The 20,755-nt window shown below is 35.2% G+C and overlaps 1 protein-coding gene across 2 annotated transcripts in view; it reads left to right on the plus strand.

Moving 5' to 3' along the window:
• Positions 1–18,543, plus strand: part of XRN2 (5'-3' exoribonuclease 2) — an 81,105-nt gene extending 62,562 nt beyond the window's left edge. For both annotated transcript variants that reach the window (XM_081290443.1, XM_081290444.1), the window contains exons 25-30: positions 1,078–1,146; positions 1,234–1,365; positions 3,325–3,452; positions 10,582–10,645; positions 15,442–15,580; positions 17,975–18,543. In XM_081290443.1, the coding sequence (XP_081146569.1) occupies positions 1,078–1,146; positions 1,234–1,365; positions 3,325–3,452; positions 10,582–10,645; positions 15,442–15,580; positions 17,975–18,040 (598 nt within the window). In that variant the 3' untranslated portion in view covers positions 18,041–18,543. The remainder of the gene's footprint in view (positions 1–1,077; positions 1,147–1,233; positions 1,366–3,324; positions 3,453–10,581; positions 10,646–15,441; positions 15,581–17,974) is intronic.
• Positions 18,544–20,755: the final 2,212 nt, after the last annotated feature.

Consider the following 20,755-nt stretch of genomic DNA (forward strand, 5'->3'; position numbering starts at 1 on the left):
AAATCATAGCTACTGTTTTCTCTTTCACGCTCTGAAACCTTTGACAATCACTGCCCTATTTTGCCTTCCCTATGCAACCTTGCTCAGTAGGGAACATTTGAGGTGAAAACAGTTACCAGTAAAGGATGAGTTGTTAGAAGAAATGGTTGAGTGAGTAAAGCTGTGTTGTTTTTGAACTTATGTTATTTTTATTATAAAAGTGAAGTTAATGTAGTGCACTTAAAATATACAGTTAAATTCTACTACAAGGAAATTTTCAATGTAACAGAAAAGTTGTTGAAGTGGCATTGTTCAAAAAGGAAAAAAATCAGCTATGTAAATATGTCCAAAAGTTCAGTAAAATCATATAGATTGGCTATAACTAAAATCTGTAATCATTGGAGAAATTTTGGAAAGTGTACAAAATAATTAAAGAAGATGATGATTGTATAAAGTCATTGATAATCTCTCAATGAATATATGTTTAGTACGTTGTGTGTGTTTTTCTTATATTGTTAAGTATTCTGTTAACTAAATTTTTAAACTACCGCCCTAGGATTCCATTTTTAGAAAGAGCCCTGGTTATCTTTAATAGTCTACTATTATTCATACACTTGGGTTTGCAGACTTTTTAACATTATGAATAAAAATATTATTGGTAACTTTAAGTATAAATCCAATGCATAGCTAACTGAGTCACTAGGTCACAAGGAAGACCTTGTATGTGCATGTGTCTGCCAACATTAGGAAAGAAGGGTACAGGATTCCAACCAGGAATTTATTTATTTTGTGAACCTCTTCAGCATATCTCTAGTATCATACTGAAATACCTCAGGAGTAATGTCCTTATTTCTCTGTGATCATCCACAGTTGGTTTCAACATGGCTTTCCCACAAAGAAAGTTATAAGAAGGTGTGTGTTAGGAATCAGAGGCATTATGATGAGGAAGATATTTAGCCATTTGGCAAAATCATTGGCTAAGAAAATTTTTAGAGACTTTAAAATTTTTATTCTGTTGAAACAAAAAGAATGTCAGTTTCCATGATAATTAAGCCAAGAATTAATTAAATCATTAAACTGTTTATTGTTCTCTTTCAGCATTAATTTTAAAGATCCACAATTTGCTGAAGATTACATTTTTAAAGCTGTAATGCTTCCAGGAGCAAGGTAACAGCAGTAAACTATCTAGGTTTATTTTTTACGGGTGGGGGGTATTCATCCTTGTAACTAAATACTGTATTTTCAAATGGTCAGAAAGCCAGCAGCTGTGCTAAAACCGAGTGACTGGGAAAAATCCAGCAATGGACGGCAGTGGAAGCCCCAGCTTGGCTTTAACCGGGACCGGCGGCCTGTCCACCTGGATCAGGCAGCCTTCAGGACTTTGGGGTGAGTGGTAGGTTTCTGTCCCTTGTATAGTTTGCTTTTTTTGAATCATCTGACAAAGCAAGTCAGTATTTTTGATACAGGTATCTAAGATACACTGATTTTGTAGATGTTAATGACTTTGATGCTTTTCTGCTTTTCTTCACTTTTAGAAATCCACATCTCTGTGTCTTTGATTTATATATTGCATGAAAATTGTATTGTGTTCTCTTAAGATATCTCAGTCCTCGTTCCCGTGTCCTCCCCACCTCCCCACCCCACCCTTGTTGTTTCCCCCCACAGTGCTGGGGATTGAACCCAGGGCCTCAAGCATGCTAGGAAAGTGCTGTACCACTGAGCTACATCTCCAGTCCACTGACACTTATTTTAAAGGAATAAAACATTCTCTTTACCCTCAAAAGTTTCAGCTGAATTAGTGGATGACAGAGAATTCGTATAAAGGGTTAATCAGTACAGTAGTACGTAAATGCAACTCGTCTCTCAAATTTTTGTGTATCCAGTGCTTGAACAGTGGTGTTCATTATTGCTTGAATTGCATTTTTGTTCTACTCAGATTATCTTTTAATATGTATAATTGGCCTTTTTTTTAAATTGGCCATTTATATTTCCTCTTTGTAAATTTCTGATTTTTGTCTTTTGCTCTTATTAGCCACTGAATCATCTTTTTCCCAGCTGTAGAAATGACAATAAATAGAGCATGTAATTTATTCCCCAAATAATAGGAAAAACGGTGTGGCATAGTGGTTAAGAGAGTGGGCTTTGAACCCTAAATATTTGGATTCAGTTTCCTTTTTTACCACTTAATATAATTTTAAAAGTTACTGGACCACTCTATGCCTCAGTTTAATTATATGTAAAATGGAGACAATAATTACATCTACCTCATGACATTGTAAGAATTAAGTGAACTAATGTGTGTCGAGCATTTAGAATAGTCCCTAAACACTGTGTAAATAAACATTAGCTGCAACTGTGGTTGTTTTAGAAAGCCTTCATTCTTAGTATTAAAAGAAACAAATTTAGAATGGTCTTAGAATACCTTGTGGTTGTGTGAAGCACACCTGTAATTCCAGCAAGCTGGGAATCTAAAGCAGGAGGATCATGAGTACAAGGCATAGTCAGCAATTTAGCAAGACCCTGTCTCAAAATAAAAAGGGTTAGAGTTATAGCTCAGTGACAGAATACTTCGAGTTCAGATCCAGGACTGGGGGGCAGGGGGGTCATTTCCCATTATTCCAGCTATTCTGGAAAGCCACATAAAAATGCTTTTATTTTAAGCCAGGGTCTTGCTAAGTTGCCAAGGCTGGCTTTGAACTTGGTATCCTTTTGCCTCAGTCTTCTGAGTTGCTTAAATTACACATATATACCACCATGCCCAGCTCTAAAGATACTCTTAATTTTTCATCCATGTTCTTTTTTTTTAATTTATCCTGAGAAAATAATTTTAGAGAAAAACAATTATATGTGTAAGTATTTGGGTACATTATATCTATAATACTAGCACTAAATAAGAAGAAAGGCTTAAAAATATGAACTCTCATTATAGTGAAGTATTTAATGGTTCTGTAGTATATATATTATAATTGTGAAAATTAAAAATAGAGGGAAATGTTTGATATAGTAAATTGAAAATAGCAAGATGTAGAGGAGTAATGTGTATAGTGATAGCAACAGCAAGGTCCTAAAGGAAAAAAATGGAAATGTGGAGTAGGGGAATGTAAGACATTATTGTTTTGCATATATAATGTTATATTTAAATGACTACTATTTAATCTTGGTGTAACCACCATTACCATTGTATGCAGTTTTAAACTTTAATTGTAAATTAAACTTCTTAATTTTCATCTTATTCGGGTCTAGTAGTAAAGAGACGGCTCCTAGCATTTAATTAATTGTGTCAAATTAGTGTGATGGATATATATATATTTTTTTCCTTATGTGTTGTGGGGGATTCTTTTACAGCCACGTTATGCCACGGGGCTCAGGAACTGGTATTTACAGCAATGCTGCACCACCACCTCCCACTTACCAGGGAAACTTATACAGGCCACTGTTGAGAGGACAAGCCCAAATTCCAAAACTAATGTCAAGTAAGTTTTTACTAATTTGTTATTTTACATTCTAAACTAAATATCAGAGCAGAGGTTGATTTCTAATCCCCATTGCTAAAAAAATCATGTATCGGTGCAAAGGTAAGGACTTTAAAAACATAATTTATAAGAATTTTAAGAGAATACTTTAGGCAAAATCTTTTAAATCCGTTTTATCCTCACTGTATAATTAATTAAATAAAATGAACGGGATTTCTTCCTTCACTTCACTTATAAATATGGTTTTTAGTTAGCATGCAGAAAGGCATGTGGAGTTGATTGGCATTCATTCCATTAATGCAAATATTTGGGCAGTTAAATCAGGCAATAGATTGTCAAAAAAACAAAAGTATCTTTTTTGTTGTTGTTGTGTTGTAGTGTTGGGGATCAAACCCAGGGCCTTATGTATGTTAGGCAAGCATTCTACCACTGAGCCACAGAAAGTATCCCTTTTATAAATAAAGCTAGGCATTGCTTTAGGTAGGGATGTTCCTTTAAACTTGTGGTTCTATGAAGACCTTGACTTTATTTAATCCCTCATAACTTGTGGACAGTTCTGAAATATTTTTTAATATTTATTTTTTAGTTGTATTTGGATACAGTACCTTTACTTATTTATTTTTATGTGGTGCTGAGGATCAAACCCCAGGACCTCGCACGTGCTAGGCGAGTGCTCTACCACTGAGCCATAACCCCAGCCCCCAGTTGTGAAATTTTAACTACAGAAATAATTAACATGGTATTTTGATTGCTTTGGGAAAGGTAGAAAGTAATGTAATGTTAAACTTTATAGATTTTGCACTAACTATTTAATGTTATTTTTTAACTCTATGGCTGCACCCATTTATCAAGGAAGTGTAAGTGATGTGCCAAATTCTCAAAACCACTGTCGTCATGAGGATTTTATTTCTCTGTTTCCTGTTATCTGATTGGTACCCAACCAGACAGACGCAGCATGGTGGGAGAAGAAACAGGGTAGCAAGATGCTAACATTTGTTAAGTGTGAATGTCATGTCATTTGAAAATTTGTTTTCTAAATGTTTGAAAGAGTCTACTGTAATACAGATTACCTTCAGAGCTCTTTATACCAGATTCATAGTAATTGAATTGCTAGGTTAAATTAATAATTGTTAGAAAATATTTATGCTCTATGCCTACCACTGTTATAATGCTGAGTAAATTACAAACTACTTTTTAACCTAAAACTCAGATTTTTCTGGGGATGGTACCCAAAGGAAAAAAAAATGGGTTCTGAAGGTCTTGTCTCAGGGTCCTCTGTTTCCAGGGTATGCTTTCTCTAGTGGTCTGACTTGGAGTAGTCTATGCTTTAATGTCAGTGATTGGAGAATTATGAGAGACTATCTTGAAAACTATGGACTTTAGCAGTTTTATTTAGTGAAGTGTAGAAAGAGTGAAGAGTTTAATGAGCCTGTGGGGATCTGTGTGATACAGAGGTTAAATAGCTGCTTCCCTCATAAGATTTAGCAAATAAGATTTCTGACTACTTCCATATATTCATTATCAAGTCATACTTTATATAATAGGAGAATCTCATCACTTTGAAAGAACTGTTTATGCCTTGAGATTTTTCCTGTAAATGGTAAAAGCATGTCCAACTTAGTTTTAAAGATGGCTGTTAATTGACACAGTTCTTAATCAGTTCCCCTTTTCTTACAGCTCTTTGGCATTTGCTTTCATCTGTATGCTAGCACAGCTTCCAAATAGGAAAAAGAATCGAGATGCAGAAATTCTGGAGCTGGCATGTCTCAGCTTGTTTAGTTTTATGTATGTCATCTCAAGATGATAATTATGAGGAATTTCTGAGGTTATTGCATTATTGAGTAACCTTAAAAGATTTGAGTAGCAAAGGTGAAAACATGAGTTTCCCATTAATCATCTTCCCTCCATTCCACACGTGTTAGTTGATTTTGTATTACTATAATGAAATACATGAGACAGGCTAACCTATAAAGAAAAGAAGTATATTTTGATTCAGAGTTCTGGAGGTGTGAGGTTGAGGGGCCCCATGTGGTGATTGCCTTCTTGCTGGCAGAGTCCTGAAGCAGTGCAGAGCATCACATGAGGAGACAAGGAGTATGAGAGAGAGAGAGAGAGACAGAGAGAGTGAGTGAGTGTGTGTGTGTGTGTGTGTGTGTGTGTGTAATCTCCATTTTATAAAGCTACCAGGATTTAATTATGAGGACTCTACCCATATGACCTTATCTAATCCTAATCATCTCTCAAAGGCCCCATGTTGGACCTTGTAGTCAAATAAAGTTTTGACTCTCTTAATACCTCACTGTGGGAATTAAATTTGAATATGTGAAGCCATGAGGGACATTCAAACTATATCCAAATTGTAGTACTATATTTCCTTAGGTATAGTAATCACAGGCCCACTATCACCATGGTCTATCTAAATATTACCTAGTTACTTGCTCATTTATCTTTGCTTAATTTTTTTTAACTCACATTGATTTATTTTCTGCTCTGATATTATTGGTTTGATATGCTTTTTTCCCCCCAAATACGTATCAAAAAGAGATGTGGCTCACTGGTAGAGTGCATGTTTAGCAAGTGTGAGGAAATGGGTTCACTCCCCAATACCCATCTTCTCCCCCCCAAAAAAAGAAGGAAAACAGGTCAAATACACATTGAAATGAATATATAACCATGTACATAAAAAAATTGTTCACACACTTGTTCCCCCAAATCATCTTGCATATTATTCTTTGAGAAATGTTAGAAATGTTACTCTAGGTTACTGATCCTTAACTTTTGAGGAATCATAGGCCCATAATCTAACATTCATGGACCTAATCTCCAGAAAGTTACTCAGTATGAAGGTATTGTCTTTCAATTTCAGACCACTGGATCTTGCTTGCTCTAAGATGAAAACAAGGGTCTGGGAATGTAGCTCAGTGGTAGAATGCTTGCTAGCATGTGTGAGGCTGGGATCCATCCCTGGCACCACAAAAATAAATAAATAAGCCCGAAGTTTATTTTGTTCATCAGTGTCTTCACACCAAAGGTAGGGAATTTTATTCCCTTTAAGGGGCCTGCAGTCCTATAGTTCTTGGTCTGCTTTTCATGGAAATAGGCAACACTTACTTGCACCTATGCATTTTATTTCAAGTAGTGGATACTTCAGGTAAATAAATCCTCCTTTGCCATTGTTGTAACTGTTATTAGATATAATTTACACATACAAAATATTTATTAGGTACATGTTATTTTTATTTTTCCTTTTAGTCCTTTATCTTCTTTGCAGTACTTGAGATCAATCCCAGAGCCTTGTACGTTCTAGGCAAGCTCTTTATCACTGAGCTATTCTGCCAACCCTTTGCTTCCTGTCCTAATTAGCTGTGTGTAATAATGTCAGTTCCAAACTTTCAAAGTATTGAAAATAGTTTTCAAATTCCTAATCCTGCCTTCTTGAAACCCTAAGCTTCTGAGCCTTCTGATTGAGAAGCACAGAACTTGAGGTTAGTTCTTATTTGAGGTTAGTCCTTCCGTAAAATAAAAATCACACAAAGCATCACCAACAGCATAAGTGTCTGTGAAACTTGGAGGTTGTATACTGTGGTAGAAAGTGACTAAGAACATAACCCATGGCATTACTCTGCCCTGTAATAATCCTTTGACCTCAGCAGATTTTGGTCAGTGCCCCAAGTTTCTTATCTCGAAGATGTTACAGAGAATATGAATGTCTGTGTCACAGAATATTTATTTAGACTAAGTCAGTTTAGGTTGTTAAATACTTAAAACAGTACCTTACACATATGTACTATGAAACTATTAAAGGATGAAAGATCAACTTTCCTTTTTATAGAATTTTGAACTTTAAAATTTGGTTAGAGATTGTTTTTGCACAATGTAAACCTAAACCATTTAATCTTATTTTACAATGTTTTTAGTTTCCTATTTTCTTCATATAGTGTAAAATTAATATTCAAGAAGGGCCATTTGGTCAAACTGCCAACTCTTTATCAAGTGTCTGCTGCAGGTGTTTCTTATTGTTGGTCTTTGATTTGTCTTTGATGTGTCAGTTTTTGGCTGATGAGTAATTGTCTAGGTATTGATAACTTGTTGGAGTCAAGTGCAGTCCTGAGTACTCAGTATGAATAAGGGATTCAGTTTCTGCAGCCCTTATGAGAACCTGATATGTGACTTCTCTTCATTTCACTCAGTAAACTTGCCAATTAGCTGCATTTGAATAAGTGATTTTTGATTAGTGCAATCAGTAAACATGGAATCTTTTCTGTGATTGCCATGCTGATTAGGTAAATTGTCACTTGAGAAGCTATTGGTGAAGGCTTGGTTTATGTGGCCTTAGGGCTCTAGAAAAGGAATAAGTTTTTAAAGACCAAAGGAAAAAAATTAACCATCATTTTCCTCTCTCGCCTGTACCTTCTGAAGTGCAATTCACTATCTCAGAATTTTTTTCCTCCCTCTCAAATGGATTTTCTGTTAGAGCCATACAAATGAATGATAATAAGTTTGTTTTACCATCTACTTCATTACCTATCAGCCAGGAAATGTTTCTGCTTAACACTTAAGAGTTATATATATTACTCAGTGCCACATAAGAAATTTGTTTAAAGGTGCTTTGAAGTTTTTGTTTGATCTTTTCCATTTTTCTTTGGGGATTGAAAGCAAGGGATGTTTTATATGACAGAATTAAAGATTTTAGAAAATTTGCTTAGTTTTTTTTTTTTTTTAATTTTTTTCCCCTTTTTTGCACATGTTTTTCACTATGGGGAAAAAGATGTCCTGGAGGTGAGAAATAGTAAATGTGAAATAGAGAAAACCTGTATGCTAGCTAGAAGTTATGGAATAGGAACTTTTGCTAGCTTTCTAGAACTTTGTATTCAGGTAAACTGTTGAAGAGTTCTCTTCCTGCCCCTGCTAAACATTTATGTTTAGTGAACCTTAATTTCAGTTCTGCTTGGATATATAGCTTTAATATGTAGCATGTTTAAATCTAATGCATTTGTATAACTGATGGTGATGGCTTTCCCTCTGTTCATTCTATTTCTAGGAAAAAAATGTGAAAGTTTTGTTTTTCATAAGAGATTAGGATAAGTATTTTGAAAGATTTTTCTTAAAATAGATTTTTTATTGTCTTCATTTGATCTTAAATTTATTAAGAATCTAGTATGGAAGCTTTTTTTAAAGTACCACAGAGAATGTATTCCATGATTATGTCATGGAATACATAAAGAGATACCCTGGAACCGGAATCACAGAATTGTTTTAATGAAAAGTGTGTTACCGGGTGATCACAGCAATTCTGTGCATGTGAAGCACAATTTAGATAGAGGTCCAAATGCAATTCACTATATTTCTTTTTACTTCTTTTATATTAGCTAAGTTTGTTTATGTAAAGGCACTAAAATAATATTAGGAACATTTGAACTGATTCTAATTTTCATAATCCACATGAATAGACCAGTGGGTTTCAAGTTTAACAAAATAATATTCAGAAAAAGTGGCACAAATGTTGATTTACTTTCTGCAGGTTGCTTTCTCATAAATGATAACTCATTGAAAGTTTTACAATATGCTGAGTAAACCAATCTTAAAATTTCCCATAGAAAGAAAGTACATAATTGAAATGATTGCTGTTTTTTTTTTTTTTTTAAGAATGTCTGGATTTTCTGGTGGCTTTGAGTCTATAGTAGTAATTCTTTCTGGGCCTTCTTAAGAGTAAGGAACTGTCTTCTCCCATTTTCTGTGGATTTCGTGGTGATTAGCTTCCCGAACTTCCATTCTAATTTTGAATAAGCACTACCTTTCTGATGACCACCATAAAATCTCCTCAGTTTTGTTACTCAGTTTAACTTGTAGTCTTTGGCTTTTAAGAGGTTATTTAAAAAAAAAAAAAAGATTTTAATTCATATCAACTAGACATACCACCTTTTTTCCTATTCAAAAATGGGATTCCTGAAGCAACGATTGGTTTTCCCCTTCTTTTCTGAAAGAGTTGCTTCTAGTTTTCCTGCTGGAAACCTCTGCTGGTCATGGACCAAGAGGGCAGTGGGCTGCAGATAGCCAGTCCCTTTCAGGTAGCATGTCTACATTTAGAAAACCCTCCCAGTCTAGCCATCTCAGTCATGTCAAGAGGGGAAGAAAGTCCAGAGCAGAGGTAGCCAGTTATGTTATGATTATGAATAATAAATAATTTACTTATTTCCATATTCTTCTTTGTGGTGTTTTTTAAAACACAGTTCCACTTTTCTCCCCCTCATCCCTTTTTGTTTTCCACCAAAAATCAGATTGCATTTTTGGGTCTTAACTAGAGATAAGCTTTCATATCTTCCCTCCTTTAAGACAGTAATTTTGAAAAGCATGTTTCTAGTTTGTGTTTCCATTAAAATGTGAGCCTGAATACATTATAGTAAGCCTTGTTGTCCTTGGTCTCGGGACTCTGGGGTAGGTTACTGTCCTCACACAGTGAACTCATTAGACAACTTCTGGAACCAGCTGTTTTAATTAGGTCACAGCAAACCCTGCTAAAGGCTGGAGCCAGGAGCTGTGGTTGGTTGATAGCCGGCCCCCTGAACTGCTGAATGCTCTGACTGACCGGGTGTTGGTGGGCTTTTCCTCCCATATAATGTTCAGTTTATATAGAAGAGCAGCAGCCATCTATTTGTATCTTATAGTTAGATGTTGCTAGTTCAGTTTTTTTGGAGGGGAGAGGTTTGACTATCAAAAACGAGAGAAAAGTGGGTGGTCCTTCATTGTCATGTCTTCCTGGTTTGTGTTGGAGAGATTGTGCTCTGTGCTTTTTATGTCATAGCCGTTGACATTTTTAGGAGGAAAATTTCAGTGTTTGTTTTAAAATTACTGTTTGTTCAGTCTGCACTTATGAAAAAGACTATAAGACTTTTCCTTTTGTACGCATTTAAAATATAAGTGTTAAAAATATTGTTTATACATGCAGAGGACAAATGATAAAGCAAATATATCAGTTGATCCGTTGGTTACTTTTTATACTTGTGTGTATAATTATGACACTAATTTACTTGGTTTATGTTCTCAGATTTTTTAATTATAAAATATGTGGGTAACTGAAAAATGATTACTTAAAAAATTTTTTGTTTTACTCTTCCTTGCTATTTTCCAGATATGAGGCCCCAGGATTCCTGGCGAGGTCCTCCTCCTCTTTTCCAACAGCAAAGATTTGACAGGTAATATTAAAGCAAACATGACTTTTAAGTATTTTTCCACATCAACATTTGGAGTTTATTGGCTTTTTAGAATCTAAAATTTCCATAGTTCAAATATACTTTTTCCTACCAAAAATAATTTTTCTTGTACCTATCCTTTGGGAAAATATATAGTTAACACTTGGAATTAAACTACTCAACTTTATATACTTGGGTTCTTGGCCTTTATTTTATTGAAGTTTTTTGAGATGCCCTGAAAAATGCAACACAGCTTAAAACTGTATTAAGTTTTGGTCAGGCTAAACAAATTTCTTTTTAGAAGGGTTGTGCAACTTAATGAGGCATAACTAATGGTGTTCCACTTTTATCATTTCTGTGTGGGCAACACAGCGTTAGTACAGACCAACCATTGATCCTTGCTACAAACCTCTTGAAGTCCTAATCAGCTTCTTTGGTAAAACTTTTTCAGGGCTGACAAGCCTATTGTAGGGCAGTGTCACTGTAGGTCAGTAGTTATTAGTTGCCACTGAAAACAGTTTCTTTAACTACTTAAGACTGAACTGAATTAAACGCAGAAGGGACTCAGAAGAGGATTATGGGATCTGCAGTCTAATAAGTGCCATGGACTAGGAAGAATGTGACATGGTTTAATAACAAGGGATGTTTGACATGTGTTCCCTCATTGATAAGTTGTGTGCTCCTAAGTAAGGTGGACTCTAAACAACAAGACATCTAGGCACGTTATGAATAATTATATTAACATGTAGAATGATTTTTTAAAGGCAGCTTTAAAATGTATGGTTCATGCTAGTTTTGCCAACAGTAAATGCAAAAACAGATGGAGCCCCATCATAGTAAGGCTTCCTTTTTTGCATTTTCAATTCCAATCTGTTTTATTCCCCTCTCCTTTGGTGTTTTAGCAATCTCTAATCTGTTCATCTGAAGTGAGTAGTGTTTTTATAAATGCTGCTTTTAAGAAAACTATAATTAGACTTCAAATTTTCATTTTATTGTTTTCTTCAAGAAGATAAAAGGTGTGTTATCCATTTGATTATTAGTAATACCAACTACTTAGTGCAAGTCACAACTTAAATTTAATACAACTGGAAGTATGTATACTTATGTTTTATTTTTAGTATAAGTGCTCAAACACAACATTATATGATACTATTTCCTTATCAAAAAGTAACAACATTTTTATACAAATATGGGGTAAATTTTTCTAAATTATATACTTAGTTTTCCCATTTTATTGCTCACTTCTTCCCCATGTTAATAATAATTGCTGGGGCCGGGGATGTGGCTCAAGCGGTAGCGCGCTCGCCTGGTGTGCGTGTGGCCCGGGTTCGATCCTCAGCACCACATACCAACAAAGATGTTGTGTCCGCCGAGAACTAAAAAGAAATAAATATTTTAAAAAAAATTCTCTCTCTCCTCTCTCTCTCTCTCCTCTCTCACTCTCTCTTTAAAAGAAAATAATAATAATAATTGCTAATATTTATTATCTGCTCATGAACTGTCAGCACCATTTTAGCATCCTGTGAAAAACATGATCTTATATATTCCTACCACTAATCTTTTTGCTATTATTTTTACTAATGAAGAAACTGAGGCACATAGTTTAGTAGCTTACCTTAGGTCACTTTTCCATTATCATTCTTTACTAGGAAACATTCACTAAAACAAAACTCCCAAGAATATTTACTCTGAGCATAATATAAAGGCCACAGTGACTTCAAAGGAAGTGAAGAATCTACTTCTCCTGGGGCATTCTTCAGTCTTAGCAGCTTTCCTTCCTCTTTACAAATGACAAGTTTTCCTAAGATCATCATCATCGTCCTTTTCCTTGCCCTGATGTTTTTACTCTACCCTAACCAAGTACTGGTATTATCCTGACTGACTTTGTGAAATCAGCAAATTAAGGGCAAGTTTTAATGGGTGTTTTGTGCTTCCATTTTAGATAGATACAAGCAAAAGTTAAATGTGAGTTAACTTAAAAGTTAAAAAGAATTCTATTTTATAAGTCTTAAATCCGGTCATTTAAGAAATAGGCCATTTTATTTATAAAGAAAACTAAAAGTTTGAATTCTGATTTGCTAGGTTTTCCATTAGCTGATTAGTAGGTGTATTACATCATTTCATAGTACTTGTAAGTCCAACCATTCAGACCTTATAAGACTTAGAGAGGAGAAACTGTTTTGATTTTGCCAGTTTATAACAACTGGAGTTATAAGATCCAGGTTTTACATAAGGTCCTTAATTTGGTACATTTCCACTGTACTATTTTGAGGGTTTGTTGAGAATCCTTAGAAAAGGGAGTTTTGGTTTTTTTTTTTTTTTTTTTCCTGAACTACACTGTGTTGTCTTTGAATTATTTCCTAGTTAGATATTGTCATTTATAATACATATATTCATTTGATTCAGAAATACAATAGGAACATCCCCGTCCCCCACCCCTTCTCCCCACACAAAGACAAGCTAGTGTTCATATTAAGCAAAAATGTCTGGCATTTGAGTTCCCTTTGCCACTTGAGTTCTGCCACATTGTCTGGGTTCTTATTGCTAGAGGAGGCTTGTCTTTTCTCGTCCTATGCAAAGCAGGCATTTAGTTTATAACCTACGGGTATTAAGCTCAGATAGTCATGGGAAATCTTTAAAAACTCTAATTTGCTGTATGTCTAAATTAAAATTACTCAAATTGGTAGACTTCATATGCCAGTTACTTTTCAAAGCAGTAATTTGGAAACTTAAGAATAGTGTTTCTGCTGTGATGCCAAAAATGTCTCAGATAAGCTAGTTTTATACCAGCTAATTTTGAAAAGTTAAGATGTACCAATTTCAGTGCTCCTATCTCAGATCTTAAAGATATATTTTCCTAGGCCAATTTTAATTTGTATATGCAAATTTATATGATCAATATAGAAATATGATTGTCTTGTGAAAAACAAAGGCCTCTCTTGCAATAAACAGCAAAAGAAGGTAGTGGATGTCACTGTTACTTTATTCTTTTTACTTTTAATTAATGATTTTTATCATAAATATCTGTCAAATACTGTTAGTAATAATTTCAAATGAAAAGGAGAATTGTGTGTTTTTAATCTGGCTTTGTTCCTAACCTACTTTTCAAACAAAATATTTTTAAATTGCATTTATGATATATATTATCCATGCCAGCTGATTTTCCTGACATAGTTTCATGTGAATTTTATCGTTGTAAAACTAAAAAGAAAAACTGGTCACAGTAAAAATGATATGTGATTTGCATTTTTGGCTTGTGGGTTTTGCACAAATGGCCAAGATTGATGACCCGCCTTGGTCACAGTGCAGTTCTGAGCCCCTCACCTCTGGGAAGACCAGAAGAGACCATTCCTATCTCTGCATATGGAGCTGTTCTTGCTGAAACAGATTAAATATCTTGCTAGGATTTATTTTTTCTAATAATAGACCTAAAAATAATTATAAGCTCCAAACATATGCATTTCTTTCTGAGTTATAGGCTTTTAATTTTATTTTGAATCACAGCAAGTTATCTTAATGGAGCTCTAGTTTCTAACACTGTAAAGAATAGATTTGGCCTTCTTTAGAGAGCTGTTATTCTGTTTAAGTGATCACATAAAAATAATTATCTTTGGGTTTGTTTGTTTGTTTGTTTGTTTTAAAGAAGGTAAGCTCTAAGTGAAGGGAGAAAGGTAGAATGTAGAGAGGTTGGAGTCAGGCTTGAATGGCTATGAGAATACATTACCTGGTGAGCTCAACTTTGGGCTTTATATCCCTAGGAGCATTTTCCCCCCTAAAAAGGGAAATTTATATGCCAGTATGGTAACAATTAATACCAACTAGTCAGTATTTAAGTGAATGTAAAAGTTAATTCTTCCTTAATATCCTTAATGCCCCAAAGCTTCTAATTTAAATATACTAGAGAATTTTCCTTTTGTTTATTCTTTGTGTAGTGACTTATAAGAAGTTGAAAGTTATTCAAGGAGAAAGTTTTATATCTTAAATGGCAATTGCCTTTAGAAGGTATATGTATGCTACATCATTTATGGGACAGCTTTTAATGAAGTTATGATTTAATACCTTATACCTGTTGTTTTGTATCTGCAAAGTTAAAATAGGCACTTGAAGACAATTAAAACATTTCTTTCGACTAGTAATCTGGGACAGCAAACTGGGTTATAATAGCTGTTGAATCTGTGTTCCCATGTAAACTGTACACCAAATGCCAGTCAGCCCATGCCAATTAGTGCTCATGTTGCTAGGTCACCGTGGTCAATTGAAAGCTGCATCAATAGAACTTGAAAAGGTTTCCTCCCGATCAGACCTTCTGACATATTGAGCAGAATAATGGATGGGAAAAAACAGCCAAGTCCCCTACCCTGGATTCAAAATACTCAGCAGTAAGAATTCATTTGCAACCTGCAATTAACTAGAAAGAATGGATTCCAAGAACAAGTCTGGACATTTAAAAAAAATAAAGCCTCATTCTCCTGTCTTGTACATGTCTACTCTTTGGATAGCTTCATAAATGTAACCAACTTGGTGAACTTGGATCTATATCTTCAAATGACTAGAAGGAAATTTTACAATTGGAAATGAACAAATTACTTTTTTAAAGTTAGACCTGACTGAATTTAAAGATTTTGTTAAATAGCTGCTGAAATATATTAGACTGTACTGGATATAAATAAGGGCCATTCTTACACTCTGTATTGCATGTGACAAATCCAGACAGATTGGATTGTCCTACATGATATCTTTTAGGCTTTGTATAGTGTAAGAGGCTTGACTTCTAATGCAGACATGGTACCTTTCCACAGAGGTGCTGGAGCTGAACCTTTACTGCCGTGGAACCGGATGCTCCAAACCCAAAATGCAGCCTTCCAGCCAAACCAGTACCAGATGTTAGCCGGGCCTGGTGGGTATCCACCTAGACGAGATGATCGTGGAGGAAGACAGGTAATACTTCCTGTGGACTGGGTGGAAAGTTTACTGCTCACTTTTTATTTAATCATGCCTTTGAGGACTCTGTACTTTTCAGTATTTCTGGAAACAATATTAGCAGAGTAGGTTTGCCAAACTTGTGTCCTTCATTAAAAATGTACCTAAGGTAGGGGCTGGAGATATAGCTCAGTTGGTAGAGAGCTTGCCTTGCATGAACAAGGCCCTAGGTTCGATCTCCAGCACCACAATAAATGAATGAATAATTTACCCATCTTCTTTAAAAAAAAAAAAAAAAAAAAAAAAAAAAAAAAAAGTACCTAAGGTAAATAGCTGCCTCACTAACTTGGTAATACCTTGAAAGGTACTTAAGAATTACCAGCCCGGAAGCCCTTTTAATAATAGTTGATAAAGCACAAATACACTCAGTCACCAAAACATTGTTTTTCCTTTAAGATACTGTTTTTTAATAGAAACTCAAATTTTCTTAACAAATGAGAATTTTTTGGAAGTTGAAAGTAAGAATCTGTCTATTCAGTGTTGACTTTATTCTTCTTGGAAATCTCCTTTCTTGATTCATCATTGATATCCTTCTATGTGGAAAAAAAATCTTGAAGATTTTCCACATTCATAAACAAGTTTAGTAGATGTAAGCTTCATTTTCTTCTCTTGATAGCATCTAGTTTTAGTATCATTTAAGATAGAGTTTTGTTTAACATAATTTCTCCCAGCAATTTGATATCCTGGCCAGTATATGTTCTTTAATAAAATTCTTGTTAGAGAACAGGATTGGAATGCTGTGGTGTTCGTGGAGTTTGGCACCTGCAGTGATATGAAGTGGTTTTTAAATTGCTTACCTGGTGTTGCCTGCAGGACTTTTGCAGTGCTTCACATATTAATTTTCTAACTCAGGTTTTTGCTATGTGTCTCTTTTCATATAAGATCTCGTTTCTGATAGCTAAGGAAAATCTTTTTTTATATTTTTTTGTGTATTCTTACAAGTCTCCATCTTTTGAGAAAATAATCACCTTAATTGCAAATTTTTAATGCATTTGGAGAATTTGTTATGGTTCAGTAAAATCAGTTCATTTGACTTTGAATTCTTTCAACTCAAAACCTTTAAATAGAGATTGTGCTACTAGAGTCTAAATGTCATTATGCAATTAAAATAATAAGCATTTTAAGATGAGGATATAACTGGAAGAAGCCTTAGAGAATGTTTAGTCCAGTCACCTCATTTTCCAAGTCAGGAACTGAAATCCTGGAACCCCATACAGTATGGCAGCAGAACTGCCGTGGCTTGCTGACTCCAGTTCATCATCTTCCTACTTCCTATAGAGGAGATCTCGTCCCTTTTAGGGTACTCTCTGCTGTTAGAGGAGGTTATTCTTATTTATTTAGAAGATATAAACCAATTGGTAAATTTGTGTTTCATTTTTTTTCTCAGTCTTGTTTCCACTGAGATAGTTTTTTTATTAAATCACAATTGTCAAAGTGCTATTAAGTTGCAGAAATCCCTATTACATAGTCATGTCTTTATTATCTTTTTAGTGAAGTTTATGACTGAAAAGGCCTTACACTATGGCCGTCAGGGTCTGCATATACTATAGTTTAAATTTACTAAAGTGCTCTGAGTGGCAAAATGGAGGGTGTTCAGTTTTATAACCCTGGAAGCCTAGAAAGGGAATTCTCCCTCCCCCCGCCCCCACACCCGGCCAGTGCTGGGGATCAAACACAGGACTTTACCCATGCTAGACAAGCATTCCTCTACTGAGCAACACTTCCAGCCCTTAGAAAAGGAATTATGATGGAAGGGTTGTCAAATTTATCTTTTATTATACAGAAATGTTACTTGCAAGCATACTAGATTATATTATGTTACCACTAATTGATTATGTAATAACTTTAATTTATTACTTAATGCTCTACTATTTATAACCAAACAAAAAAATCCCTAAAATTAATTGCTTATTAGGCCTTAAGCTGACTCAGCAGGCTCTTTTCCTTGGTTATATAAAATGACTTTCTTAGTGTAATATGTCTAAAAATGATGGGGGCTCCTTACCACAAAGTGACTTGAATTACTACTCGAGATGGTGGGAAAATGAGAACTATTTACCCTAACATTTTACTGTAATTCATTGTATATACTTTGAGGAATTTCTTAAGTGTGGTTGTTGAGGCTTATTTGGTTAGTTTTCAGTGATATCCTTTGTGCTCCAGTCTCCAAGTTTGCAACAAACTTGTGTTAAAGCTCTGGATTCAAAGTACCTGTTTATGGGGACTTTCCATGTGCTGTACCTTAAGACACACTTAGCTTTTTTATGTTGTGTTTTTCCACACAGGCGTAAAATTGATTTCTTTGCAAGGGAATTAATCCAGAAAATAAATTCTCTCTTTGTTTATTTTCAGGGATATCCCAGAGAAGGAAGGAAATACCCTTTGCCACCACCCTCAGGAAGATATAGCTGGAATTAAGCTTTTGTAAAGCTTTCCCAAATCCTTTCATCATTCTACAGTTTTATGCTATTTGTGGAAAGGAGATTTCTTTTCTCAAGTAGTAGTTTTTAATAAAACTACAGTACTTTGTGTATTTCTTTTAACTGTGTATATTTTTACTGATCTGATCTCACTGTTTTATGTTGCTTTCCAAAGATGTGTTGTTGCATAATACAGTGGATCTGAATTTATTATTGCTTGTAAAACACATTTGATGGAATTAGGAGTACTGGTTTTTCATTATGGTTAAAAATCAAACCAGCTGTGGATTTCAAAACACAGTGTATTCTTATTCTAGATCATCTAAGATCCATGCTGATTTTTAATGCACAAGAATTAGGTGTGAACTCTTGAGCTGGAACCCTCAGCAAACTAGAGTGTATATTGTTCAGTATTTCTTTGGAAACATTTCATTAACGTACTTGTCTTACAGAAATTTCTGGACTTTAGTAAAAAAATAAAATAAAGTTAAACTTTAAAAACTCTGGCCTCCTGTTTTTTTTATAGGATTTCAGCTTTGAAAATCTTGACAAAGCATGTTTTTCATAAGTCAACTTTTGCACAAAACAGTTCATTTCTACAATTAGATGTCAGAAACAAGTCAGTGATGAAGCAGATATTAAGAGGATATGGTTAACACAATCCAACAAAAGTTTTTATTTTATAGTATGTCCATTACTGGTAGTCTTTGTAAAAATAAATTATTTACGTTTTTATAAGTTTCACCTAGACTTGTGTTCCAGTTTTAAGGACTTGTTCTGAATCTTTGAGAATAAAAGTTGAAAATTTTAATTCATAGCTAAATAGTCTGTAGTAAAGTAACTAACTGTATGTTACTTTACAGATTTCAATTTGTATCATTTATTTTCCTTACTACTAAGCACAGATTTCAATTTGTATCCTTTATTTTTCTTACTACTAAGCACATTAATTCTTAAATGTATGTTTGGAGCTCACCCACGGTATTTTTCCATGCATTGTTATTTGATTAACAAAACAAACTTACACATGACTCATGTAGACTCTGGTTGCTTTGCCTCAATTTTTTCCATCCTAGCCAAAGCTTATAAGATTTCATTTTGAAATGCCATCTATTAAACATCTTCCAAACATTCAAAATGTGTAGCCATCTAAATGAAGTATTGCATAATGCAAAGGTGCCACCTAAGTTTCTTAGGAAGTTTTTGCTTTAATACTCAACCAAAGCACCCTTTTTAATCTTAGTTTAATGTGAAAAAATTGTTTTCATCTTAACCTTGAATAGGAAGTTATTTTGAAACAATTGAGTTCATTGCTAGTGATGGGTGAATAAAGCAGGATCCTTTTATTAAGTGCATTAAGAATTGCCAACATAAACATTATGATTTACCCTCATTCTACTTTAAAGTGATAATGCTATTAAATATCTTCCAAATATTGAAAATGTGTAGCCATCTAAATGAAGTATTGCATATTGCACAGTTGCCACCTAAGTGTCTTGATCCTTCATGAGACTGTCTTATATAATTCAGCTTTTGACTGAATGTTTAAGCCCAAGCAAGAGGCTTGATGGACCAGTGATGATGCTAAGGTTCCCTCTGCAGAAATGGGTGTGCTGGGTCTGCTAGTGGAACCTTCCATTGTTTCACCCTGGCTTTCTTCTCTCCCTTTTTCTTATCTCTTCTGTCTTGTCCCCACCTTGGACTTTTAACAGTTATTTCAAATAAAATGCTTTGTACAGTTTTTAAGTGGAATAGTTACAGCTATAAATGTCTCCTCAAAATTCTAATGTCTAAGTCAAAGGGCAAATTTTAAGTAGTTATACTCCATTATATTTTAAAATAGGGCACCCCCCCACCCCATTAACAAGTTTTAAAATCTTAGAACCTGCAAACAGCTTAACTATTGTGGCACTAAGGGCCCCTAATGAGCAGCTGTCTTCCTTTTAAAGATCAAATGGGGTAATATATGTTAAAGTGCACAGCCATCTACAAACTGATATTAGATTGCCATTTAGCGTTACAGAGGCAAATTGGGTATAATAACCCATAGGCTAATTTTCACAGGTGACGCAGGACGTCAGGAACTAGCCGAGATGGGTGTGGGGTTCTCGCCCTAGTGTTTCCCTAGGCGCCTTGGATGGAGGTCCGGTGCACCTGGACTGAGCTTAAGGGTACGAAGACGCTGCAATTTCGCAGCCAGAGATGGGGTGGTCCTTAGAGTCCTTGTTCTGGGTAGCTGGCCCAGTTCCACTCCCGCCTATGTCGGAAAGCGCCGAGGCACCGTTGCACGTGGGGCGCGTGCCCGCATTCCTTGCCGGGCTTGCGAGTCCCGGCGACCTAGTCTCTTGCCCCGCCGCCTTGCAGCGCTGCAAGGTCGTTGCGTGGAACAGGTTGGGTGCGGAAAAGCTCAGACCTCCGACCCTCAGGGTAGCATTATAGCATTTTCCCTTTGCTCCCGGAATGCGGCCCCGGGCTCCTCAACCTGCCCAGCTTCATTATCTCCCGTCCCTGTATAAATGCAATCGCTGAACCTGTAAGAGAATATCAGAAATGTTCCTGCCCCCGCCCCTCCGCGAGGCTACCATTTTAAATTCGAAGTCTAAAGGTAATCAAACTTAACTTGCTTAGAAATCTGAAATACAGACATCTTTGAAATAAATTCCCCATTTCCAGCCTGCAGAGTGCTGTCTGGCTCCGTCCCAAACCTCCTGCC

Source organism: Spermophilus citellus, assembly GCF_964194105.1.
Source record: "Spermophilus citellus genome assembly, chromosome: 4".
Taxonomy (NCBI): domain Eukaryota; kingdom Metazoa; phylum Chordata; class Mammalia; order Rodentia; family Sciuridae; genus Spermophilus; species Spermophilus citellus.